Source organism: Falco punctatus, assembly GCF_963210335.1.
Source record: "Falco punctatus genome assembly, chromosome: 10".
NCBI classification, from domain to species: Eukaryota; Metazoa; Chordata; class Aves; order Falconiformes; family Falconidae; genus Falco; species Falco punctatus.
The window spans coordinates 2943582-2968748 of NC_137590.1; the positions used below are offsets into that span (position 1 = coordinate 2943582).

Sequence of the window (25167 nt, forward strand, 5' to 3'; positions counted from 1 at the left end):
GCTTTTGGCTCACAGCTGCCTCCAGCAGGTGCCGGGGGCCTGCAGCAGGCACAGAGTAGGCCACACACGGCGGGACCCCCAGGGCACCTCCACCAGATTTCCCCCAGAGCCTGCATGGCCCTGGGGTCTTGTGTCCCTTCCGCGGGGATGATGTCATTACGAGTGGCAACAACCCGGTTAGCACTGCGCAGCGCCGCAGAGGAGGGGTGACACCTGACACCTCGCTGCGGCCGAGCACCCCCAGTGCCCACCTCCCCGAGCCCACCGGAAGTCCCGCACTCCCGCCAGCGCTGCTTCCGCCCGTCTGACGTCACAACGTGACGTCACACGTCGCCGTGACGCAGCCCCGCGGCCGGGAGCACGCCCCCTTGCTGCAGCACGCATGCGCGCTCTCCACACCTCCCGCAGCCCCACCCCCGGTCACTGCATTGGCACGCCGTGGCGGCGCCTCCCACACTGATAGGACGGCTGTGTTGCCAATCTGTCTCGGGGCGGGGAGAGGGCGGGAGGGCTGTCCAATCGCGTGATGGCGGGCGGGGCGGGCCGGGCCGGAGCGGCGGGTCGGAGCAGGTAGGCGGCCGGCGGGGCACGGGGCTCGGTGAGGGGCTGCGGCCTCTCCGCTGCTGCCCCCCGGGCGAGCGGTGTCGCAGCCCGGTGCTGCGCAGGCCCCTGGGGATCCCGCACGGGCCTCCCTGGGGCGAGCGGTGGCAGCCTGCGGTGCCGGCTCCTGAGCCGGGGCTCAGCCGGGGGGCTCGGGCCTGCCTGGCCGGCACACCCCGCGAGCTCGGCGGGGGGCGGAGGTGCCTTTACCCGGCGCGGGGCCGGGCTGGGCGGCGGGGGCGGTGCGGAACGCTGGGTCGCCGGCCCCACGGGGAGGCAGGGCCGGGCTGCCGGCCGGGGGAGAGGCGCTGGGGGCCGGGGGTGACCGCCGCTCTGCCCCCTCAGCGCTGGCCATGGCTGCGCCGTGGGAGGACGTGCTGCGGAACGAGCCGGCCATCCGGGAGGCCGCGTCGGTGGCCGTGGACGCGGCGCTGCTGGAGGGCGTGCTGATGCGGACCGAGCGGGAGCCCAACGCCTCGGATGTGAGTGCCAGAGCGGAGTCACGGGACGTGCTCGGTCCTGGCCGGGGTGTGAGTCAGCAGAGCCGGAGGAGCCGGCTGCCTCCCGCGGTTTGCTGAGCCCTCGGCCGTGTGCGATCGCCTGGACACCTGGCTGAGGCATGAGTGACCTGGGGGCGATAACTCACACCCAGGCTGAGGCATGAGTGACCTTGGGGTTGGTAACTCACACCCTGTCCTGCTGATGAGCGCATCTCCCCCGAGAGAAAATTCGGGAAATTGCCAGGAGCCCCACGTGTGTGTGGTGGTGGGAGTTCATTCCTCTCTCAGCCTCTCGCCACCCATGTGATCCTTTGAACCAGGGGAGCATCTCTTGGAAGGGCCTCTGGTTTCGGTGTGCTCCCAGCCGAAGGCAGCCTTTTCCCCATACCTGGGACAAGGCGACTGGGGCAGCCGATGCCGTGGGATTACCTCTGGTGAATGTCTGGCAGCTGGTGGCGGTGAGGGCACTGATGGGGGGCTTGGCCTGTTCGAGAGGAATGCTGTGAAGGATCTCAGAAGGAAGAAGTACCCCTGTGCAAGAGGGGTGGGGTACCACTGGGGGTGGGACACCACTGGGGATGGGTCCCTGAGGAGCCAGCCTGCGGGCTGTCAGAGGTACGAGCAGGGAGGTCTCCACCACAGGGGCTGCTCCTTAATGTCAACCCCATGGTCAGGTCAGGGCTGTGATGGAACCTCGAAGGACGAGAGGAATAAGGAGCCTGGGAGGAGAGGCCAAACACACAGGAGAGACCCAAATAAGGGACAGACCCTTGTTTCATGTAAAAATCAAGGTGAATCGGGGAACCTCTGTCTGGTGTAATCTTTGGCTTTGAGGGTGGTTTTGTACCTGAGCTGTGGGGTGAGCCAGGGGCCCAGAGTCACCCTTGGGACTCAGTGAGCAGGGATCAAAAGAAGCAACTCTGGTGGCCAAAATTTAGGACTGGCATGTTCACATTTTCTCTCAAACTGAAGTGTTTTGGACATGGTGCTCTACAGTTAAGATGGAAACAGAACATCTTTCAAAGGAAAGCACTCAGTCCAGCTTGAATTCTGGAGCAGCTGCTCCTGCCTCCGCAGCACCCTGTGGACAAACTCCTCGAAAGTCAGGGGTCACCAGGGTTTGAGGCCATGTGTCTGTCCAGGGCACACCGAAGAGGGCGGCTGGGGGTGGCTTCAGCCTTCAGGCAAGCAGAGAAAGCACCTCTTTACCGCCACTTAAAGTGCATAGACCTGACTGCTCTGCTCCATCCTTGTTTGCAGGTGGTGAATTATGCTCCCTTCACACTGCTCCCATCTGCAGTACCAAGTGCCCTGTTTGAACAAGCCTACGCTGTTCAGCAAGATTTTAACCTGCTGGTGGATGCTATTAGTCAAAACAAAGAATTCCTAGAGAATACTCTGGCCAGGTAACTTTCTTGCATGTTGCATTTTAATGAAATATTTTAAATGCAAAGCATTTATCACCTTTGGAGCATTGTTACCTGCCATCCATTCAAGTCCTTCAAGCTGAGGCCAGCACTCCTGTCCTCTGTGCAGAAATTGTCTCCTTTGCTGCATTATTTGTCCTAAGATCAATTTCCATCAAGTCTCCATCTTTTGAGGTCTCCTTGGGCCTCAGAAGATGGGACATCTGGCCAAGAGTTGACTCCCTGCAATGGTCTTTAAGTTTGCCAGTGTTTCAAGTCTGTGAATTCTTACTTGTGAGCCTTAAATTCAAATTGCTGGAGTCTTCTTTGAGTCCTGGATTTAGTAGTTTCTTTTAGTTGCTGTTTTGCATCTGTGTGTGGCTGGCTGATAACCACCAGCTCTCCTGCCTGCCCGCAGTTAGGAAGAGAAAGTGTTTGTTCCTTCCCCCACATCTGCTTCTGGTCAGTCACCCCATGTCCCCTGCTTTTCCAGCCATTACAGGAAGGTGACCCGCAAGCTCTGATTGCTGAAGGACTGCTCAGCTCTGGCTCATGAACTCTGCTGGATTTATCTGTGGCTGTTGCCCTGTGCTGGAGCACCCATCCCTGACTGTGGCACCCATAATCTACACAGCTGTTGCTTCCACAAAATTAATTTCCCTTCCTGCTTCCCGTTCTGTGCCACCTGTCTGTGCAGGTGCTGCTGGCTTTCTGGCACCAGAACAGAGCAAAGGAAACTGTTTTCCAGTGTCCTTCTTGTTTTGCTGAAGCCTGGCCCCTCAGAACTGTGTAATGCTTGTGCCTGTTCCATAGCCAGCTGCAAACAGAGCTTGTGGGAGCATTTTTATACCTGTGGTTAGGAAACGCGATGCCTGTGTGCACTCAGCGCCTGCCCTGTGCTGTCTCCTGTGCAGTGTCTCAGGGCAGCTCCTTGGAGATGCTGCTCTCAGTCAGCTCGGGGGTTTGGGTCCCTGAAGAAAAGACAGACCTATTCTGGCAGGGCCACTGAACACTTTGCGCCACAGTGTGTGGGATTTGGAGCCCAACAGGACGGGGAATTTGATGAAACGTGTGAAGCTTCTATGAGCTGTGTGTGCAGGCACAGACACGCCTCTAATTTCTTTCGTGTTTCTACAGAATTCTGCTGCATGTCTTTGCTTTTGCTTGTCCTGTCCCTCTGCCCTGCAAGTGAGTCATCTCTGCACAGCGGTGCTTTTCACAGGGCTGTACTGAGCAAACCAGATTTGAGTTACAGTTGTGTGCTGTGGCCCTTGTTGAGGAGTGCATTTGTGGTGAGGTGCTTAACAGTGCTGTAGGACTTGGTCTAGCCACAGCCCTGCTCTTTGTGCTGGAGAATGTCCTTGGTAACATTTTTTTTTCTGGAGAGGAGTTAATTTTCTTGTTCCTCTGTGACAGTGTAAGGGGGCTGATCTGGTCTGTCTTTCTCTCTAGCACCATCAAGGTGGATGACTTCACAGCTCGGCTCTTCAGAATCCACATGCAAGTTTTGGAGGAAGGCTTGGCTCAGGTACCTTGGCAGGAGGCCCCAGTGGTCAGCAGCTGTGCGTGGGGTTGCCCAGTCTCTGTCTGCAGGCTTGCTGATGTGGGCTTTGAACTGTCCCGTAGTCAGGCTGGTTGCTCCCTACGCTTCAATGTCTTGGTTACAGCCTGTGAGCTCAGGACCTTGTCTTGTTTGGCAGTCATGCCCTTTGGTTAGTGCTGCTGGAAACAGTCAGGCCTTGACTGGAAGGGTTTAATGTGGTTTGTCTTTGCCCTCTGGGAGCCTCAGGAGAGCGCAAGGACGTGTGCCGTGTTGGGGCATGTGCTGGACAGGCAGTCCCTGCAGAAGCTCCTTTACTCTGACAAGTGGTGTTAACTTCTTTGGAGTACTGAGGGCTGTGGGCCCTGAGCAAGGACCAAAGCGCACACAGACATGTCTTGCAGAGGTTTTATCAAAATGAAAGTGTCTGGATCTGGCCCAGGAGGATTCTGAAGTGAGATCATCAAAGGGGTTTACAGTTAAAGGCAACGGGAGAACCCACTTCACTTCCCTTCTGTTTCAGTCTGTGTTTTTAGGCATAAACCGCTCCGATTACATGTTTGACTGTGGGGTGGATGGGACACCGGCTCTGAAGCAGATAGAAATAAACACCATTGCTGCCAGCTTTGGAGGCCTCACCTCCCGCACTGCGGCGGTCCATGGGTAAGGGAGCATCTCTGGCCCGTGCCACCAGACGCTGCAGCAGCTGTACTGTGTGGCCTGCTGCACTTCATGTATTTGTGTGGTCTCCAAACTCCTGCTCCCTAGGTCTGGCTGGGGTCTGTCATGACATTTACAGCTTTTCTTATTTTGTTCCACAGGTGGGTGTTAAAAGTGCTGGGAAAGACTAAGGAGGCATCACGCCTGCTGCCCAACAACCCATCGAAAGGGCTTGCCTTGGGTATTGCAAAAGCCTGGGAGCTCTACGGTTCTCAAAGGTAAGGAGAGAGGAGGTACTCTAGGCTGGATTATCTTGTCTCCCCTGGGGATGGACATGTTTGGTTTTGAAACTGCACTTTCTGAAAGATGCCTGCTTTCTAGACAAGCTGCTCTCGAAAAGCCTGTGGCACCCTGGGAAGAGCCATGCAGTTGTCTTAGTGGGCGAGGTTGCTGCGCCACAAAGGCAGAGAGGTGCAGAGGGACCCTGGAGGAGCTGTGTGGTTCAACAGCCCTGCACAGAACTTACTTTTCCTCCTGCCTTTGTACTTATGCCCTGCACTGGTTTGTAATGGCACAGGATCAGTACTGCTTTCTGTTTGCACGCTGACCTGTAGAAACACTGGAGAAAACAAGCAGGAGCAGTGCAGGAAGTCTGGATCACAGAGGTCAAAAGCTGGTGATCCTGGGCGCATTTGGAGTGTATCTGGGTTTAATGATGTCCTTGGTATCTTTTCCAGTGCTGTGGTGATGTTTCTGGTGGAAGAAGTCCAAAGGAACATTTTTGATCAGCGATGTGTAGAAAATGAGCTTTGGAACAGGTAAAGATTGAATTTTCCTGGGATGGGAAAGGAAGGAGATGGTACAGCTTTGGAAAAGGGAAGCAGAATGGACTGCTGTCAGGTCATGGTGTTTCCCTCAAGGCAGCTTGTGGAGAGTCTCCAGGCCCTCCAGCAGGCACAGTGAGTTGGCAGGAGCATAGGGGCAGGCCAGGGAAAGATGGAGAATCGACATGCTTTTTACTTTTGTCACATACTCAAGGATAAAGTCAAAACACTTCATAGTTTCTGGGACTGTGGGCGAGCATATTTTGGTATGTAACAGTGGGCAGCTGTTGTCTTGGACTTATTTCTGTGGTCTGTTGTGCAGCCCCCTTCAGCATTCCTTCAGTAGGCCCCTGTCTAGCCTCAGCACCCACCTTTGTCTTCTCACCAACCTCCCAAAGCCTCTCACCAGCAATTTGCTGGAAATACTAGCAGCTATCAAAGCCTCTGGTCTCCAGGGCTGACTGACTCCTTGCTGATTTTGGGCCTGTGTAGTCCTCAGAGCTGCACCAGTGGTACCTTTGCTGTGGACCAGGTCTCTTAGGTGAAACAATAAGGAGCAGAGTGGGGTTAACGAGGGTCCTGCTTACTCTCTGGCTTGGGATTGGGCACAGCATATTTCATAAAAGCTTAATTAATGAAGTTTCAAACCCACTGAGGGCAGAAGCCAGGTGAAAGATCTGGGCAAAGCAAGCAGCGCGGCAGTGGAGTACAGGACTCTGGAGAAGGAGGTGTTTTGAGAATGTCTAGCCCTGAGCCCGTGCTGAGCAGCGGGAGGTGTTTTGGGCTGTCTCCCGATCAGCAGGTCCACAGTGCCACTGTGTGGAGGAAGGACTGTAAAGCGTGAAGGAGGTAAAACGCAGGAAGTCACTGCCTGAATGCAGCTCTTGGTTTTGAAGCCAGCAGTGGATGAATCTGTTGTGTAGGAATAAAAAAATCCAAAATACCGACTTTTCTTAGAAACACTTCAGGAGATGAAAGGTGAGTATGGGCGAATCCAAGGTATTCAGGCACGTGTTCTGCTTCCTACAGTATTTGGGCTGGAAACATAGGGCAGGTGCTAAAAACAGGGACTGGTTTTCACCTCTAGGATTCCTCTGGCTCTTTAGTACAAAGCCTGAGGTTATTTGTAAAGGAGCCTACAGATCCTCCTTGATGTTGCTGCTGCTTCTGCCTGTGATTTCCAACTCGAGTAACTATGCCCAGCCTGGTGACTATCCCACTCCTCTTTTAACAGGAACATTCGGGTCATCAGGAAGCGATTCAGAGATGTGTTTGAAAAGGGGTCTCTGGATGATGCCAAGAGGCTGTATATGTGAGTATGAACCAAGGTGCGCGTTCCTGGCTGTGCACTGGGCACACAGGGCTGTACATGGGAATTGTCAACCAAAGCTGGTAGTATGTTTTGAGTGTAAATAGTGACTTTCTGAGAAAGCAGTTCTCTTCCGTGCTGCAGCCTGCTGCTGCTTGCTTCCCCTTAGAGCTGGAATGATTTTGTTTTCACAGTGGTGAGATTTTGCATACACACATCAGTCCCTTACAGCTGGAAACATAATTTCCCTCCTTCAAGCCACAGCCTTCACAGCTCTGTGGGACCTCGACTTCCTCCACATACATCTGCTACAAAAAGTCCTGGCTATTTCGGAGGCTTCCACAAAGACATTTCCTGTTTACTGTTCACGTGATGCTCTGCTAGTGGGAGTTGGGCTGGGTTATTAGTGCTAGAGGAGGAAGCATTACATGTCCTTATGGTATCTGTTGGTTTTGAATGCACTCAGCATCTTGCCTGCTCCTTGTGGAGGCCAGGACATGCGGGCTGCAGACGTCAAGTGCTGGCAGTTTGTCCCCAAGTGTGACATTTGTCCTATTCCCAAGTAATGGGCTTGGAGCTGTACAGCCCTAAAGGCAGATTTGGTTTCATGCCATTTATTTTTTTTTGCTGTAGTTAGACTGTTTTTTCCATGGTTTGACCTTTGGTGCTTCTGCTATGTTTAATTAGCAAATACATTTGTATAGCCGAACAGTTAAGGGGAAAGTGTATCCCACTGTTCTTCCTCCAGAGCATCCTCTCCTCTTACTGGTGAATGCCTTTACAATTACACTGCCTGGCTGCCAGCAGGTGCTGTGCTGCTTTCCCTGACCACGCACTGTTTGTGTGGCCAAAGCTTGGGTGTGTGGTGCTACAGGTATGCTGATGGCCCTGCCCTAGCAGGATAGTTTGGTGCCTGGGCAGATTGTTGAGTTGATGTCCTGCCTTGAATTGCCACTGGAGAAGGACTGTGTTTCAGCTTCAAGAATCTTGTAGGTCTGGCTCCTAGTGGCAAAAGCTACTAAAAAATTAGGTTCTTGGTTCCTTGCTGGACTGGGTGCCTGAATTACTAAGACTTTGGTTAGTCAAGGCAGAGGCCAGATGTGAGCTCCCTGTGTCTCGGAACAGGGCAAGCCAGCTGGGGTGTAGATGACACCAAGCTAGGGTGGAGTATTGATCTGCGTGAAGGCAAGACGGCTCTGTAGGGGTGTTGGGCAGGCTGGACCAGTGGGCCAAGGCCAATTGTATGAGGTTTAACAAGGCTCAGTGCCGGGTCCTCCTGCATGTGGGTCACAACAACCCCACACAATGCTACAGGCTTGGGGCAGAGTGGCTGGAAAGCTGCCTGGCTGGAAAGGACCTGGGAGTGCTGCTTGGCAGCTGGCTGAACATGAGCCAGCAGTGTGCCCAGGTGGCCAAGAAGGCCAACAACATCCTGGCTTGTATCTGAAACAGGGTGGCCAGCAGGGCCAGGGCAGTGCCCATCCCCCTGTGCTCACACTGGTGCAGCCGCATTGCAAACCCTGTGTGCAGAATTGGGCCCCTTCCTCCAGGAGGGACATGGAGGGGCTGGAGCGTGTCCAGGGACAGGCAGCAGGGCTGGGGAAGGGGCTGGGGCACAAGTCTGATGGAGAGCAGCGGGGGGGGGGGGGGGGGGGGCTGGGGGGTTCAGCCTGGAGAAAAGGAGGCTTGGGGGGGACCTTATCGCTCTCTACAACTACCTGAAAGGGGCTGTACAGGTGGGGGTCAGTCTCTGCTCCCAGGTAACAAGCTATAGGACAAGAGGAAATGGCCTCAAGTTGCACCAGGGGAGGTTTAGACTGGATATTAGGAAATTTTTTTTCACAGCGAGGGTGGCCAAGCACTGGCACAGGCTGCCCAGGGAGGTGGTGGAGTCACCATCCCTGGAGGTGTTGAAAACACGCGCCGATGCGGTGCCTGGGGACATGGGTCAGCGGTGGGCTTGGCAGTGCTGGGGTAACAGCTGGACTTGATCTCAAAGGTCTTTTCCAACCTGAATGATTCTATGATTCAGTGGAGAGGAGCCAGGGCTTGCAGCCCTCTTCTGCTTCTGGCTGGCTTTGCCAGAGAAAGAACAACCCAGGATACTAAGGAGAAGGGGCAAATGCTGTAACACGTTGCCTGCCTGACCCCATTGCAGCCCCCTTGTGCGGGGGGGGGGGGGGGGGGGGGGGGGGGGGGGGCGCGGCAGAGGCGGGCACTGGCTGGCCTGGTTCTGTGAGTGCTTCTGGTTTCTGTTGCAGGGACGGCCAGGAGGTAGCAGTGGTGTACTACAGAGAGGGCTACGTGCCAAAGAACTACGACCAGCAGGTCAGTACTGCCCGCTCTGCTCCAGGAAGCCGCCCACGCTGTGGCCTTGCTTGACGAGTTTGAAATGCCCCGTGATCCTAGGGGCATCTCTCCCGTCCTGGATGGGGTTAGCCCTGTCCGGCATGGCTGACAGCGTTGGGGAGCTGTGATTCCACAGTGCAGGGAGGTGTCCCTGGCACTCGCACAGTAAGAGACGTGAGTGGCTTGCTTCTGCAGTAACCGCTCGTGTGGTGACCTCGTACTGCAGCACCGAATCACTTCTGTACAGTATGGGTTAACACAGGTATTAGCGCCTGCTTAAAGGGTTTGTACTTGATCTACAGATCACACTCTGTCCTCCGCTAGGGCTATTAGGCTGCAGGTAATAATAATACAGACCAGAGCGTACTGTTGTCTGGGGGTGGCAGCACTGGACAGGCTGGGAAAGGGGGTGCAGGCAAAGACAGTGGGCTAACCTGGCTGTGCTGTTTCCAGAGGTGGGAAATCCATGTATGCATGTCTGCTTGTTTCTGGGGTGCTTTTCCACCCCCCATCCCTGCCAGGCTGAGAAGGAGGAGGCAATCGTACATCAATAACTGAACAGAAAAGAGTGGAGAAAAAACTTTTTTATTCCCACCTTTCTTTTCTTTTATGCTGACAGGATGGTTTCTCTCCTTCTGTTTCAGAACTGGGAGGCACGGTTGTTGCTGGAGAGATCAAGGGCAGTGAAGTGCCCTGACATTGCTACCCAACTCGCAGGCACCAAGAAGGTGCAGCAGGAGTTGAGCCGGCCAGGGACACTGGAGAGGTTACTGCCCGGCCGTGCCGAGGCTGTCGCCCGAATAAGAGCAACATTTGCTGGACTCTATTCCCTGGATGTGGTGAGTGTGAGTGGGGCTGGAGCAGAGTGAACATGCAGGTGTGTGCTTGGCCTGTGTGATGTTTCTCTGGTTAAGAAGAGAGGGGGCTTTGTTGTGGTCCCTGGGGGACCCTGTTGATCCTGCTCAGAGAGGTCTGTTGAGGAGCCCCTGTTCCTTCCTGATGCTTTGCTGTTGCCGTCCTTTCCTGCCAGGGCGAAGAGGGTGACAAGATAGCTGCTACAGCTATTGCTGACCCCGACCGGTTTGTGCTGAAGCCACAGCGAGAAGGTGGAGGTACGAACTGGGCTGGGTCTGTGTGGGTTTTTGTCACGGTTCATGCTGTATCCAGGAGAGGCAGTAGCTCTGTGACGGCCCCTGGTCCTGTGCTGGGGAATAAAAGGTGGGGTGGCTTGTAGCTGCTTGGAGTGGCTTGTAGCTGTGGGAACTAGTCATGGCAGTAGGGTAGTGCTGCCTCCAGGGCAGGAGCTCCCTAGGCCCCAGAGCTGGTGTGCGGGGAGCCCAGGCAGCACAGGGGGAGGTGAAGGCTGGGTCTCTCTGGGCTGCTGGGGCCAATGGTTTCTGCTGTGCTGGGAAGTGCTCGACTTGCTGATTTTGTTGTCAGGGAACAACCTCTACGGTGAAGAGCTCAGGCAGGTTCTGGAGAAGATCAGGGACAGCCCTGAGAGAACCTCCTACATCTTGATGGATAAGATCAAACCACAGCCAACAATGAATTACTTGCTGAGGGCTCACAGTCCCCTACAAGTGTCTGAATGTATCTCGGAGCTTGGTATTTTTGGTGTCTATGTCAGGTGAGAAATGTACTTGTGTTATGGGGTGGTTACCTGCTCCAGCCAGTGCTTGGGTGGGGAGCATTTTCCCCTCTGCACTTGTGGTTACTGGTGTAACAGCCACATGGAACCAGTGCATCTCATCCTAGATTTCTGGGAGCACTCCTCAGGTTCTGGAGGCAGCCACGTGCTCCTCTGAAGCCCTGGCGATCTCAGAAATACCTGAAGCCTTAATGCGGTCCTACTCGGCTCTAAATAGCTGCTGCTCGCGGGCCCATGGAAATGTTTCCATAGCTTATAAATTAAAGTCCTTATACAATTTTAGAAACAGATGTACTCTGGCAGCGTTCTGAACCTGACACGGCTTGTGTGCAGAGCAATCGGACCAAAATGGCCCAGCTGAGGAAAGGCGCTGGTGCTGGCAGGCACAAAACAGGCGCAGCTCTGTGGTCTGCAGAGGCCCCTGCATTACCCCTGGGGCTGTCACCTGTGGTTACCTGCCCTGTGCTGGGCAGCGTTGGGGTGTAACCCCAGCCCGTAACTAAGTATAAGCACCAGGCAGCTGCTCGCTCACTCCCCCAGCCCCCAGAGGGACAGGGAGGAGAACGGGGAAGGAACGTAAAACTTGAGGGTTGAGATAAGAACAATTTAATAATTGAAATGAAGCAATTATTATTATTGGTAGTAGTAGTATTATAACAATTATAATGAAAAGGAGGGAGAAAGTGAGAGGAACGAAATCCAAAGGGAAGGGAGAAAACAACCCAAGTGATGCACCGTGCAGCTGCTCCCCGCCGCTGGCCGATGCCCAGCCAGTCCCCGAGCAGTGACCAGCCCGTCCCAGCCAGCTCCCCCCGTTTCCATCCTGAGCATGATGCTCTGTGCAACGGGACATGCCTCTGGCCAGGCCGGGGCAGCTGTCCTGGCTCTGCTCCCTCCCAGTGTCCCGTGCCCCTCCAGCCCTCTGGCTGGCAAAGCCTGAGAAACCACAAAATCCTGACTTAGTATAAACATCACCGAGTAACAACTAAAGCATCGGTGTGTTATCGACTTTGTTCTCAGACCATATCCAAAACACAGCTACTAAGAAGAAACTTAACTCTGTCCCACTGAAACCAGGACAGGCAGGGAACAGGGATCAAATTGTCCAAGATGAAATGCCCTAAGCTTTCTGCTCTGCAGGTGCTCAGTTGCCCTTTTCTTTGCAGACAGGGCAAGGAGATGGTGATGAACGAGGCTGCTGGCCACCTCCTGCGGACAAAGGCGATCGAGCATGCAGACGGCGGGGTAGCAGCTGGTGTGGCAGTGTTGGACACTCCTTACCTGGTGTGAGGAGGTGATGCCCTATCCCACCCGCCTCACTGTGCTTCCTGAACAGCTGATCTACTACAGGGATGTTCTCCTGAAGGTGTGCTTACTGAGGTCTGATGTGTTGGGGTCTGTGAGGAGGGACTGTGTGGACGCAACCGCTCAAACATCCACGTGCCAGCCCCAGCTTCTCCTCTGCAATTCCTCCTGCAGGAAGAAGGGACTTCCTTGCTCTGCCTGCTCAGGGGGCCCTGCCCAGAGCGCATCCCAGCTGTGACCTCCCAGGACTGCACTGGTCCGGGTGTTCCCTTGGGGGCTAGCCTGCGGGCAGGAGTACGTACAGCAAAGCTGAATGGTGAACGTGCCACAACAGGCACTTTTGCTGTTCCCAGTTTCGTGCTCCTGGATGCTGCATTATTTCTGGAGACATGCAAACCCAAAGCCTATAGAACGGGAGGAGAAAATTGGGATATATTAGGCTTCATCTGTGGGATTTGTGGCCCAGTGCCTCAGTGCTTTCCAGGTTAAAGAGGGGAGCCCAGCGCCATGTGTCCATGGCTCCTCCAGCCCTCCTTCAGGTGCTGCTGCTGCCCCCATTTCTACTTTTCCCTGTGCCTGAGGATCCTCGGGATTCCTGCGCAAGGGACAGCTGCCCTGGTGTAATTTGCCAGAGGGCCTGATGCTTGCTTTTGCTTTGCCCAGCTCCTGTTTTGTTGGACTGGGTACTCATGCCAGACAGTGCCTCTGTGCTACGCAAGGCAAGCGACAGTGCAGAACGCATCTGGGAGGGCTGCGTCTGCTGCCATTGCCTCCTGCAGCCTTGTCCAACAGATCCCCGCAGGCTGGCATAAGAAGCCCTCAACAATGGTGGCAGATCCCAACATGATGGTGAATTGAACCCCTGAGGGCTTGTGCCGGTGCATCCCACTGCCCTTTAGGCACTGCATGTGGCACATGCAGCCCGAGGGCGGTGTCAGGGATGGGAGGTGATGACATCCAAGAGTGGACGTCAGCAGTGGGAGCTTTGTGGTGAGGAGGGAAAGGAGTCGCAGGAGAGGCTGAGTGGGACCAGCACCAGCAGATGGCGAGATGTGTCTCCCTCCAGGTTTCATGACTCGGTGGGAACAGCGCAGCGACATGGAGGATCAGGACTGTCCTTCCCGAGGTGTTCTGCCTCTGCCTCCTCAGCCAAACAGTTCAAGGGGAAACATAAAAGATGCATCTTCCTGGCAGTGCCCTGGTAAAGCGCCCAGGCAGCCTCAGCTCCACCCTTTTAGTGACACCAGAGAGAAGCAGTGTAAAGCCAGTATTCCTGAAGAAAGAAAGTGCCAATTGACAGACCTGCACCCTGCTGAGCGCGTTGCCGCTGTCACTGCGGCTGTGCTGTCTGCTTCAATCATCCATCTTTCACCTTGGAGAATTCAGCTGTGTAAGTGTGACAATCTACAGTTCTGGGGGGTTGTTTTGATGGGGGATTGGTTACCCCCAGCCAGAGATTAAAATGTACGTGCAATCTGAATGTTGTTCTTGAGCCAGTTTTGACTGAGAGAGGATGCGAAGGGGAGAGGTTTGCCTCCTCCCTGGCCAGGTGAGGCTTCTGGGCAGGTGTTCACCGGCGCGTGGCCCTTTCGTGTACCTTTGCACCAGGGATGGCTGAAGACAACCCACCAGTTTCTGCTCCGGTTGCTGTAAGGCTGCACAGTGCTGTGTTGGGGGCATGTCCTGGCACTCTGCGGTGCTGGCCCAGTGCAACCAGTGGGTGGAGGGGTGCTGGGTGAGCTGGGCTCCAGGAACCTCAGCCTGGGCAGTTTGCTTGGAGCAGCAAGAGCCCAAGGTCAGATGCAGCCACGAGATGCTGTAGCAGGGGCCCTGCGCTGCTGGAGGCAGCTGCTGGTGAGGCCTGAGCAGAAGGTGACACTGGGGACCACAGCGTGGAGGCAGAGGCTGGCAGCCCTTGCTGTACCTGGATGAGGACCAGGCCAGGTGTGGAGGTGAGTCAGCTCCCAGCACCCCCAAGCTCCCCCGGCTGCTGTGCTGGGTGCCTGTCTGTCTGCCCGGTGCTGGCCCTGCAGGGGTGGCTGATCACAGACGGGTGTACGGCTGTGCACGTCCCTGAGCCTTAGTGGAACAAGGCTGGCTGGAGACCAGGGAGAAACTGAGGTACAGGCTCCCGCCCTGGAGCCAAAACTTCTTGGCCCCCATGCAGCGCAGCAGCACAGCCCCACAGCACCCATAAATCCCAGCCCACAAAAAGGCGTCACGCTGGCAGTAACCTGCCCCTGCCCAAAAGCCCACCCTGGTTAGCAAGGTCTGAGCACCCCCCTTTCCCCCAGACTCAACAGCAGACAAGCACCTACAACCCATGCACACTCTCTAAACCTGTTTCCATTTTGTTTCCTTGAATTTTATTTCATTTTGCATAAAACTCTAGCTGTTTCCAGCCAAAATTACATAGCAGACAGAGTAACAGAGGAGGAGAAGTGATGTAGGAATCCTTGTCAACAAGGTGGCACAATCTAGTGGTACAGAGCTGGGGCGGGGCACGGGACATGGGCATGCACCGAGCTGATGGATCACAGCCAAGTGCTGTGCCAGTGAGAGCAGCAGGTAAGGAGTGAGTCTTGGGACTTGGACAACAGCCCACCAGAGCACCCACCACACCTGCCCTGAGCCCCCTGCCTCAGGGGTGCTCACCTCATCCTTCCCCGGCCAGGCAAAAGTCAGCTCAGGTTGCAGGTAAAGCCCGTATGCTGGCACTCGCCGAAACAGCTGTTGCAGCAAGTTGTAAAGCCCAGTTCTCCTTTGGTTTAAGTGCAAAATCACACAGTTCACATGCATGTTTTTATAGACATTACAAAGGAGGTATCTCCCAGCTCAATCCAAGGCTGGAGTTAAGCGTAATTCATTTGAAGAAGAATGGCTCTGGCAGTACCCTTGTCATGTTCAGGCTCTGGGGTTAGAGGTTTTGGGTGTTTTTCCTATCATCACAAATCCATGTCAGATTTAAGCAGAAGCTAATTTTAAACATCTTCCACCATTTTTTCCCTAATGGGAAAAACATCATCTAGGACTAACACAGCCCTGCCTGCCTTGGTTTCTTTGCTGTAGCGATGGTCATGGTGTGCTGTAACCCAGTGCCTGTTTGCCCTGCAATGGGAAAGGGGCTGCTGCGTGGCTTTCCTTCCCCTCCCTCCTTTGGTATCAACAGCACCCACTCCTACCCCAGGGCACGAAAGGAGCACACAGCAGTGGAGCCCAGCTGCGAGCAGGCGGAAGCAGCGCTCTCTGGGGCATGTCAGACCAAGCCTTTTCCTCCTAGACCACACTTGGCTCCTGTGGTGTCCATGGCCCCTGAAGGACCCTGAACTGGGAAAAAGCCACACCAGCCAGCACCATGCAGTCAGGAAGCAGCAGACCTTGGTACCAAGTTGCTCTGAAAAAGCCTGTTTGAAGCACAGAGCTCCCTTGAGCCTTGCCCCGCTCCCTTTCAGGCTAGGGGACCTCTGCCAGCAACAGGCTTGGATGGTGGATGCAGGACTGAAACTGCCGCACCGTTATGATGCGAGTGTCCTAAGTTCTCACGCAGCTTGCAGCGCTCCAAGTAGAATAGGAAGCTTAGCTGGTGCGTGGCCAGCGGCAGATGTACCTCCCTCGCCTGCCTGCATTGGGGAACTCCAACACCACTTCCCCTCCAGCCTCCCCCGCCGAGTTCCTTCCCACTGTGCGCAAGGTACCAGGGCTCCTCAATTACATAAGTTAATTAACCACCCACCCACCCCCCCCCCAAAAAAAAAAAATTAAAAATCAAGAATGAGGTGCTGAAAACGGAGGAGCGCGAGCTGAACCTCAGATATACGATACCCATCTGGAACATGATGAACACACTCCTCCGAGGCAGGGACGCGCTAGTGAGACACTGCTCTCCGAGCCAGCCTTTCCCTCATTCCCAGCGTTCGTACATTCAATTCAAAAAGTGAAGTTTCCTTCCCAGGGCAGACAGCGGATGTTCGAGGGACGTGCTCATCAGGACACTGCTGCTGCTACAGTTCTGCTCAGCAGGGACAAGTCATGTTGCTACTGCGTAGTGTCACATCTGCTGTTGAAAAGATGTTTTATGATGCCCGGGTTTGCCAAGGTGGAGATGTCCCCCAGATCTTTGTCATTTTTGGCGATCTTCCTTAATATCCGTCTGGTAATCTTTCCTGTAACAACAGCCACGAAAGAAAAGCGGGAGTCAGGATCTCCAGCATCTGTAGGAGTGGGGAGTGCCCAGACCTACAGCACCCTGCTTGCCCTGAGGTTGCTCCCCCCTGAATTTGAGTGGCCCTGGACAAGCGGTTTAGGGCTGATTTCCTCCCACTGGCAGGAGCTACTCAGTCCTCCCAGCGCTGTCACTGGGCCCTTACCTGAGCGGGTTTTGGGCAGGCTAGGCGCATACTGGATGTAATCAGGTGTTGCAATCGGTCCAATTTTTTCTCTGACTAAAGAAAAAAAGAAGTATTTTCATTGTAGGTACTAGGAGACAGAACACACCCCCTTTTCAGGCAGGATGACCAAGTGAAGACGTGCAGAGCCCAGCTCCTGGGGAACGTGGTAGGGCAGCGCTTGGGGGTGCTGCACCCCAGCCTCGGGGCTGTGGGAGCGGGCAGCAAGGCCTGCAATGACAACAGGGCTAATAAGCACATCTTCCCAAAGGCAAGGGCACTCGTTTCTTCATTCTCTCCATCTCCAGGAGACCTCTAAAATGGCTACACCAACCACTACTACCATTTTGGTAGAGCAAGGACTGATTTGCTGTTGGGTTCCTACAGAGAAGGAACGGCCAAGGGTCTGTTTCACATATTAAATGCGGCAGGCTGCTGTGGCAGTTAAAGAGCTCCCTTGAGACCAGAGCACAAACACCCACAGCACTGACCCCCAGAGCAACCAAATGATCCTCACAGTGAGTCAGAACCTGCCAGGGAGAGCTGTGGCAGCCGTGCCCACGCTGCTGCCAATGGAAGCCTGCCAGGTACCGCAGTCCTTCACGCAGCTTGCCAGCTCCCAGGAGGTAGAGCTGGCATCACATGAGCAGCCAAAGGCCAGGAGAACTAATTTTAGCCTTCACCAGCCGTGCTCTCTAGTCAGAGGGGGCACCTTGTTGCAGTTGTCCACACCGCATTGCCCAGACTACGGGCACCCTCGTTCAAGTACCCAAGTCCTTAACCCCTCCATCACCTGCCCAGCACTGCCCTCTCCCTGCTGCATAACCTCCCCAACGCCGCCTGCTGCTACCTTGTTTTTTTAGCTCATCTGTCAGGTTCTTGGTGAACTCGTGGCCATCTCTCAGGGTCACAAAGCAGTAGAGGCACTCGCCTTTCAGGGGGTGCGGGTGGCTGACCACCGCAGCCTCCGAGATGGCAGTGTGCTCAAGCAAGGCTGACTCCACCTCTGCAGTGCTCAGCAAGTGGCCTGGAAGCAAGGAAAGGCAGTGTGTTACAGACCCCAGCACCAGGCCGGGGTCCTGCAGCTGGGAGGAAGAAGCCTGCAGGTGTAAAAGGCCCTAAACTATAGGTCTGAGAGCATCAACTTCATTTGCTTGAGAAAAGACAGCAGCTGGAGAGAGAAACTCCAACAGGGCAGGGGCCAGGCTGCCCCGAAGGCTGCCAGGTATTGCTTACCTGCAGGGCGAGGCCATCTCCCCCAGCTGTTCTCCCTCCCACCTTTACCTGCTTTCCTGTAACAGATGATGGACTGTGCACAGCCTGGGCTGAGGAGGGGGTGGGTTTGGTGAAAGGAGACCTGCCCACATGGCCAGCTGGACGGTCAGAGGAGGAAGACGCTGCACCTGCAGAGCCCAGGACCCAGCCCCGCCAGGCACTGCTCCAGCTCATCACTGGGGAGATGGAACTACGCTCCCCATCGCGGGGCAGGGGCACAACTCCCTCCTGTACCTGCACTCTGACATTCCGCCCTGGGACTGCTGTTGCAGAAAACCACAGGAAGGTGGTCAACTCCCAGAACGATCAAGCACTGCTGGTCAGATGAAAGGATCTAGTTTGATCCAGGGACAAGTAGCCACAGCACCTCACAGGCAGCGGTAAGTACCTGCAGGCTACCACAGCCTCGAGGAAGGGAGCGAGGGAGCTATTACGTGCGGTATATATGTAAAGTGATGGGCTGAGCAGCAGCTGGATCTCAAAGACTCAGTCAAGAGAGGCGGGAGAATCTCCTCCTCTGTAGCTCTGAGCTTCGTTAGCCCTACACTGAGCAGCAGGTTGGATTACGGACCATGCGGTCCTGCCCAGCCTCTGTGATTCCTTGTGGCCCTAAATCCTTCAGCACGAAGGCAACATGGCTGGTTAAGGACCTCCTCCAGGAGGTCAGAGAAGGTTCCTTCCCTTCAGTGTGCTGTCTCCCGAGAAAGTGATGTCACCAAGTCACAGACTCATCTGTCTCTGAAATAAACCTGACCCAGCAATTAAATCCATGTTGAGGACAGGTTGCTGGGCAGAGTCACAGATGCAGAGCCATCCCCCATACAGCAAGGTAGCTTTTTAATTAGTGTCAGAAACGGATGCAAAAGTGTCCCCCATAAAGACATAAAGATGTCTCTTAACTAGTGTCAGAAAGCGTATTGGTCCCCACTGAAGACAAAACTCGTTCTTACCAGAAACATTCAACATGTCATCAATTCGCCCTGTGATCCAGTAATAACCATCTTTATCTCTCCTGCAGCCTAAAAATAGCCAGAAATGACAGCGTGAGGAAGCAGTGCCAGCACTCAGAGCAACTGATAAGGGATTCTGAGGCCAGGACATGGCAAAATTTGAATTGCCATCCCCAGGCCCCTGCAGCCACACACCTCTGGACAACCTTACCATCGCCTGTCACATAGTACCCAGGGAACTTCTTGAAGTATGTGGTTTCAAATTGCTGGTGGTTTCCGTACAGTGTGCGCATCATTCCTGGCCAGGGCTGCTTAAATACCTGACGGTGAAAAACGCAGACCTGAGTCAGTGAGAGCAAACCCAACAACCTGGGCTTTGCACCATGGCGACAGACGCATGCAGCCTCCGCAGGCGGTGACGGAGACTCTGGAGGCAGAGCCAGGAGTGATGACACTCAAACACTTGCTGCCCAGTGCTGATCTTCTGGGGAAGTCTCGCCAGGCTTGGCACGGGGGAAGGAGCTTGGCTGAGGAGTTGTTCCCGTCCTCCCGCCTTGCCCATGCGTGCAAGTGCATTTAACCATCAGCTGAACGGTTTGTTTATGGCATAAAGCCCCCAGCAAGTTACAGCAGCGGAGGGAGTTCCTAGCACCCACGGGGGTCCCTTGGGTGGACCCAGAGTAAGCAGAGATGTGCACATGCTCCCAGGAAGGTCCTGGAGCTCACGGGGAATGGACAAGGGGAGGAGAGGGAAGATCAGCCCTTCTTTACCAGGTAGCCTTCTGCTTCTCCTTCCAGCTCTTCCCCCGACTCGTTCAAGATAGCAGGGACCACACCGAAGAAGGGGAACGTCTGCCATGGGGAGCAGAGAGCAAGGAGACAGGGAGGTGAGCCCACACATTAAAACCCCCGAACCAGGAGTGGGATGCAGAGCAAGGGCAGCTTTGGAGAGGCTGTGGCACGTGGGCCTGTGAGCACAGCTGCACCAGGCCAGGCCTGGGATTTTGGGTGGTGGCCACCCCCCAGACACACCACCATCCCACTATCACCCTGGCAGGCTGGTAAGCACCAGGCTATGGCACAGACAGTGCCAGCTGCTGCTGCAGTGCCTTGCTCCCCGGGGAGCCCTCCCTGCCCCAGGAGGGCAGAAGTACTCACAGCAGAGCCCGGCTTCAAAGGGGTGGCGGCAGGGAGGGGTGTCAGCATGTGGCCACCCTGCAAAGAGAGACAAACACGAGTCAGTGTGGGCCATGCCAGCCCACGCCACAGATGTCTGCACTGGCTCTGGTCACACACAGGCTGCTCGGGGCAGCTGCAGAGACAGGGCCCCAGGAAGGATACGGCAGGGGACAGGGAGCCTGGGTTTGGGCACAAAGCTTTGGGGATGCTGAGGGACAGAAAGGGGAGGGGAGCAGGGTCCAGAGCAGACCTTGGCAGGGACCCTTTGGAGAGGAAGGTCTCCCCTTGGAGCCTGCTTGAGGTCCAGGAAAGAAAGAGAAGGGGAACCAACACTTGCAGGCCACACCGGACTCTCCTGGGCAAGCAAAAGAACTAGTCCACATAGAACAAAGAAGCACTAGGGCAAACCTGCAACGACACCCTGTGGGGAGCACAAGGGAAAGAGGTCCCAGGGCCACCCAGGTGAGAACTCACTGTCTCCGTCTGCCAGAACGTGTCCACAATGGGGCACCTCTCTTCTCCCACCACGCGGTAGTACCACAGCCAAGCTTCAGGGTTGATGGGCTCGCCGACGCTCCCCAGCACCTTCAGAGACTTCCTGCTGTGCCTGTGGAGAGGAGGGGGCTGGCAGGGGCTCAGCAGGCCCTGGAGAGCAGCAGCGGTGAGCCTGCTGCACAGCAGAGCCTACAGGAACTCCTGGGCTACCCAAAGTGTACTTGGGGCTTCCAGGCATGGTTCAGACCCTTCTGGGCCCTCTTCCATGGGGGAAGAACGAAGACCTCTGTAATTTTGGTGTCTCCTGCCCCACACTCCCACTTGGCTCTGCTCCTTCCCCTCCTTGGGCCAAGCAGCAGCACACGGATGAGCACTCTGCCCAGCACACCTCTGGGAGCTTTGGTCAGGAGCAGGGAGGACCTGCCACCTCTGAGCTTAGCTGCAGCTTATGATGGAAGAGGACCACCAGCTCAGAAGTGCCACCATGAAGTTAGCGCTGGGAGCGCAGAGACACAGCCTGCATATTGCTGTGTAGAAGGCACAAGATCCTGGTCTGTTCAGAAAATACGCTGGGGAAGCTGCTGCTCAGAGGGAAAGCTGGGGCCCCTGTCCCCCACTGGGAGCCTCTGGCTGTGCCGGAGCCGGGGATCCCCACGCCACTGGGGGCTGCCACTCACTTTTTGACAGGCTCCTCCCCGTGCTTCATCAGCAGCCGGATGGCTGTGGGGGCTGTGTAGAATTTAGTCACCTTGTACTTGTCAACGATGCTCCACATTCGCCCGATGTCCGGGTAGGTGGGGACACCTTCAAACTGAGCAGGAGACAGGGCAGTGAGACAGCCGCTCCTTACTGCTACTGACCTGCAGCACCCTCCCGTGCAGGAGGAGCCGGCAGCAACAGGGAACAGCAGACGGACCCTAGCGTGTCCTTGTACAAATGCCAGGGCACCAGACAGTGAAACCAGCCCAGCCCAGGGACCCCTTTTAGTGTTTTTTTGGGAGAAATCTGGAATCACCCCATCCCAGGCATTCTAGCAGATGTCCCCTGAAACACCCTAGCAGCACCGGCATTTGGGCAGCTACCACAGCGACAGTCCCACCAGCACAACTGACCCTGCCCACACAGCAAAAGGCAAGAGGTCCAAACACAGCGACAGAACCACAACCCGAAGCACCAAGAACCCCCAGAAGGACTCCCCCAACGTGACACCGATTTTCCTGCTTGCAATTCCCCAGGGAGTCTTGGGCACAGGCCTCTGGCTCCCTGATCTGTATGTAAGTTACAGCTGTACACTGTCAAGAGAAATACAGACGCAGGAGTTAAATCCAGGTTGTCAAACTGGCATCAGCAGTGAAAACATCACTCCCTGCTCCTGATCCGGCTTCCGCATTACCCTGCAGCAGCCCTGGCTCCCCTGGTGCACAAGGCTTGTACTTCTAAGGGAAAGAAACAGGGGAGCACTTGAAAAACTAAACACCCAAAAGTCACATATCAAGTAGCTCCCCCATCTGCCACCGAGCAGACACCCATGCCCTCCCTGGGGACCCTCACCCTTTCTCACAGAGCGCGGCACACTGCATGCAAGCGAGAAGCACATTCGTCACAGAGCAATGCAGGGATGCAGCTCAGCACCGTGTCCTCCACATTCTTGGGGTAAAAGCACCCAGCTGCCACCCAGCACTTACCAACACACTAGTTGCGCCGTTTGCCAAGGGTCCGTAAGTGAGGTAGGAATGGCCCGTTATCCACCCGATGTCAGCTGTGCACCAGTAGACATCCTCCGGTTGGTAATCAAACACATATTTAAATGAGGTGGCAGCAAAAAGCATGTATCCACCCACTGTATGCAGCACACCCTAGGAGGAGAAGGCAAGCAACTGTCAGCGCAAGCGCCCACCAAGGCCCTCACCCTCCCGGGCCAAGCTGAGCATCACCAGCCCACTGAGCTCAAACAGCAGCAGTGACCAGCACAGCCCCTTTCCCAAGGGCTCTGTGGATCCTCCTCTTAGTGGGGCCTCCCAGCAGGACCCTCAGCAGTGCCCACAGTGAGGCATTACTGCGGTTCAGCCCGGCCCCGTGGGCGGTGGGCTAGGAAGCATACCTTGGGTTTCCCAGTTGAGCCACTCGTGTAGAGGATGAAGAGTTCGTCCTCCGCGTCGCACCACTCAGGCTCACACTCTGTGCTGGCACCGCTCATCAGCTCGTGCCACCACACGTCCGTGGCTGGGTTCCAGGGAGTCTGGAAAAAACAGATTAGAAACAGGCTTGCCCAAAATAAGAGAAGTGGGGGGGACGAGGGGTGAGCCCTAACCTCACCCCCCTCACAGACCATCGAGGCAGATGATCACAGCACAGCTTCTGCCCCAGAGCTGCCTGCTGCAAACCATGCACCACAGCTGCAGCCCCCACTCTAGAAGCTCCTTTTCTCAGCCCACAGCCACGAGGAAAACCTTTAAACACCGTCTGGCTGCAAGACCTGAAGCAGATTGCCCAAACCACCGGTATCGCCAATAAATCTCTCAGCAGCAGCAGCCAGGAGAGGGTCCACGGCAGCAGCTGCTCCGTGCTCTCCCAGCAAACAGGCTTCTCCCGCCCACAGGGCTGCCCCGGGCTGCCCCGGAACAGCCAAGCAGCGAGCCTCACCCAGCACAGCCGCACACCCACCTGTCCCGCACGCCTTGCGGGGACCCCTACAGCAGCATGGCCCGAGACAAACAGGAACACGTTTGCTGGGCTCACACTGCTCGGCCTCAGACACCCCCCACCCCCAAAAAAAAGAAACCAAAACAAATCTGTTAACCTGATTTTAAGGAAATTACCCTGCTGCTCCGACGTGGAAGCACCCAGCACTGGCCACCCGAAGGAGCTACTCGAGGATGCCAGAGCTGTAACAGAGCCACCAGTGCTTGTGGCTGGTGGGCAGAAGTCACCCCAAGAGTTGTGCTGTGCCAGCTGGCACAGATCACTGCAAGACCTAACTCACCTGAGTTCACCTTTCCTCGAAGGAGCTTGGGGTGGCCACGTGGGCAACACTCCCCAGCCTCAGCACGGATGTCCACATCTGTGAGGGCCAGCACGCTGACCCAGAGCCTTGCAGCTCCCAGCCTGGGCACTTCTCACAGAGCTAGAGCCCATTGCACAGGCACAGCCTGCACAGAGTCCCCACAGCCCCTCAGCTGGGCTGCACGCAGGCACAGAGAGCAGCCACGAGGTCACACGGTGACTCTCTGCAGCCTAAAGATGTTCACGTGCCATTTGGAGGCACCGGGACCCCACGGCCCAGCACACAGCTCCTGCACACGTGGTGCAGGGGACACTAGCTGCTGGACAGCCTGGTGTAACCGAGCCCACCTGGAAAGCCCTCACAGATCCCCAGGGCTCCTGGCTTTACCTGGGGAAGCAGTTTCCACAGGTCTGTCCCACCAGCAAGCCCCCAGCAAAGCACCAGGTCAAACAAGCCCAAGGTAGGCTCACACCAGCCCATCCAACAGTGGCTTTCTAGCATCCCTCCTTCAAGGATCCCTCCACCTTAGCCCCCAACTCCCACTGTCCATGGAGGAGGTCAGCCCCACGGCATGGCACACAGCCCCTGAGGCCAGGCCTCTGCGTGCCTGCTCGTGGGGTCCTCAGGCCCCAGCTCCTTGGATGGGGCAGGCAGAGTCCACATTGTAGCTCCAGAGCTCCAGGTCTGCTGCCCATGGCACACCACTGCAGCCGGGAAGCTGCGGGTGATCCCTGCCAGCGTCACCGCAAAGGGAAGTGCATTGCGACAGCTGCTTTTAAAAAAGGCAGAGATGAACCGTCATCCGAACGCTGACAGCGCATCCTGGGGTTCTGCATTTCCCGTCAGCACGCTGATGTGTGCTCAGGGGCTTCTATGGATGCAGATTTGCTTCTGGCAGCACAGTTGGTGGCACTGCATTCGCCCTGAAACCGTGGGCAGCTCTGGCCAAGCGGCGAGTGGTAGCTACCACTAACATGCAACTGCTGGTAACCTGGTTAGGAAGGCACGTGTGGCTGTGCAGAGTCAGAGCGGTTAGGAAGGGGGAGCGGAAGGGAGATGCCACGAGGAGGAAGGCAGCGCTGTGTGTAAATACCTTGGGATGGAGTCTCTGTGAGCTCTCAGTCTTTTTTTCCTGTTAAAAATCCACAAAGAGGGTGTGAAAGTTGAGAAGCAGAGGATCCACACCGGGCTTTGCAGGCAGGGAGCTGGAAGCCCACAGGCCTGGATGCTGGGAAACCATCCTGGCAGGCTGGAGGGCACTTGGATCCCGGGCCAGGCCAGGAGATGCCCTCTGCCTGTTTCCAGAACCTTCCCTGGGTACCCACCACCTGTGCAGTGGGTCGCAGAGGCCACCCCTGCACGCAGCCAGCTGGGTACAGAAGCGCAGAGCTGGCGCACAGCCCACGGACCGTCTGAGAGTGTCACACAAGCCGACGGCATGGTAAGAGTGTGCTCGCCGGGGAAAGCAATCTTTAACAAAGCGTCTGAGCAAGTACAGCAGCAAAACCCACAGGGTAAGGGACACCCTCCAGCCTCCTCCCGGGACATTCTGCATGGTAACGTCACCTCACCCACAGCACCCAGTGCAGGGACAGGCTTCTCTGCAACCAACCAGCCAGGGAAACCTTGTGCAGGAAGGCCAGTCTGCTCCGGTATTCCCAGCCCTTTGCAGCTACCCTGCCCTCGCAAGAGAGGGGGCAGAGGAGGCCAGTGTAACACAGCCAGACTGGCAAAC

At 55.9% G+C, this 25167-nt stretch overlaps 2 protein-coding genes across 6 annotated transcripts in view; one reads left to right on the forward strand and one right to left on the reverse strand.

Annotated features, from left to right (window-relative positions):
- The first annotated feature begins 299 nt into the window (after positions 1–299).
- On the forward strand, positions 300–15884 carry GSS (glutathione synthetase). Of its 3 annotated transcripts, none has more exons than XM_080403796.1 (13): positions 300–570; positions 946–1082; positions 2361–2506; positions 3959–4034; positions 4570–4709; positions 4868–4984; positions 5444–5524; positions 6765–6842; positions 9101–9167; positions 9833–10027; positions 10219–10300; positions 10629–10818; positions 12006–15884. In XM_080403796.1, exons 2-13 carry the CDS (start codon positions 954–956, stop codon positions 12127–12129), a joined length of 1425 nt encoding a protein of 474 aa, XP_080259922.1. In that variant the 5' UTR covers positions 300–570; positions 946–953; the 3' UTR covers positions 12130–15884. The 3 variants fall into 3 exon arrangements, 2 of the variants coding, with proteins under 2 accessions (XP_080259922.1, XP_080259921.1); XR_013930657.1 differs by lacking the exon at positions 300–570 and having other exon boundaries at positions 831–1082; positions 12006–12205; positions 13211–15884; XM_080403795.1 differs by lacking the exon at positions 300–570 and having other exon boundaries at positions 831–1082.
- The window catches only part of ACSS2 (acyl-CoA synthetase short chain family member 2), a 33276-nt gene continuing 22596 nt past the window's right edge, over positions 14488–25167 (reverse strand). For 2 of the 3 annotated variants that reach the window (XM_080403780.1, XM_080403782.1), the window contains 12 exons: positions 24526–24564; positions 22530–22667; positions 22114–22284; positions 21106–21239; positions 20408–20540; positions 19913–19969; positions 19526–19606; positions 18966–19074; positions 18755–18823; positions 17380–17556; positions 16512–16586; positions 14488–16307 (listed from right to left, as the gene is read on the reverse strand). In XM_080403780.1, the coding sequence (XP_080259906.1) occupies positions 16180–16307; positions 16512–16586; positions 17380–17556; positions 18755–18823; positions 18966–19074; positions 19526–19606; positions 19913–19969; positions 20408–20540; positions 21106–21239; positions 22114–22284; positions 22530–22667; positions 24526–24564 (1311 nt within the window). In that variant the 3' untranslated portion in view covers positions 14488–16179. The remainder of the gene's footprint in view (positions 16308–16511; positions 16587–17379; positions 17557–18754; positions 18824–18965; positions 19075–19525; positions 19607–19912; positions 19970–20407; positions 20541–21105; positions 21240–22113; positions 22285–22529; positions 22668–24525; positions 24565–25167) is intronic. The other variant, XM_080403781.1, reaches the window with a different exon arrangement.

Bases quoted from the DNA above. Each gene is read 5' to 3' on its own strand.
- GSS (XM_080403796.1), top strand. From the start codon at position 954: ATGGCTGCGCCGTGGGAGGACGTGCTGCGGAACGAGCCGGCCATCCGG. The intron at 1,083-2,360 runs GTGAGTGCCAGA...CCTTGTTTGCAG, and splicing joins GGGAGCCCAACGCCTCGGAT to GTGGTGAATTATGCTCCCTT. The intron at 5,525-6,764 runs GTAAAGATTGAA...CTCTTTTAACAG, and splicing joins GAAAATGAGCTTTGGAACAG to GAACATTCGGGTCATCAGGA.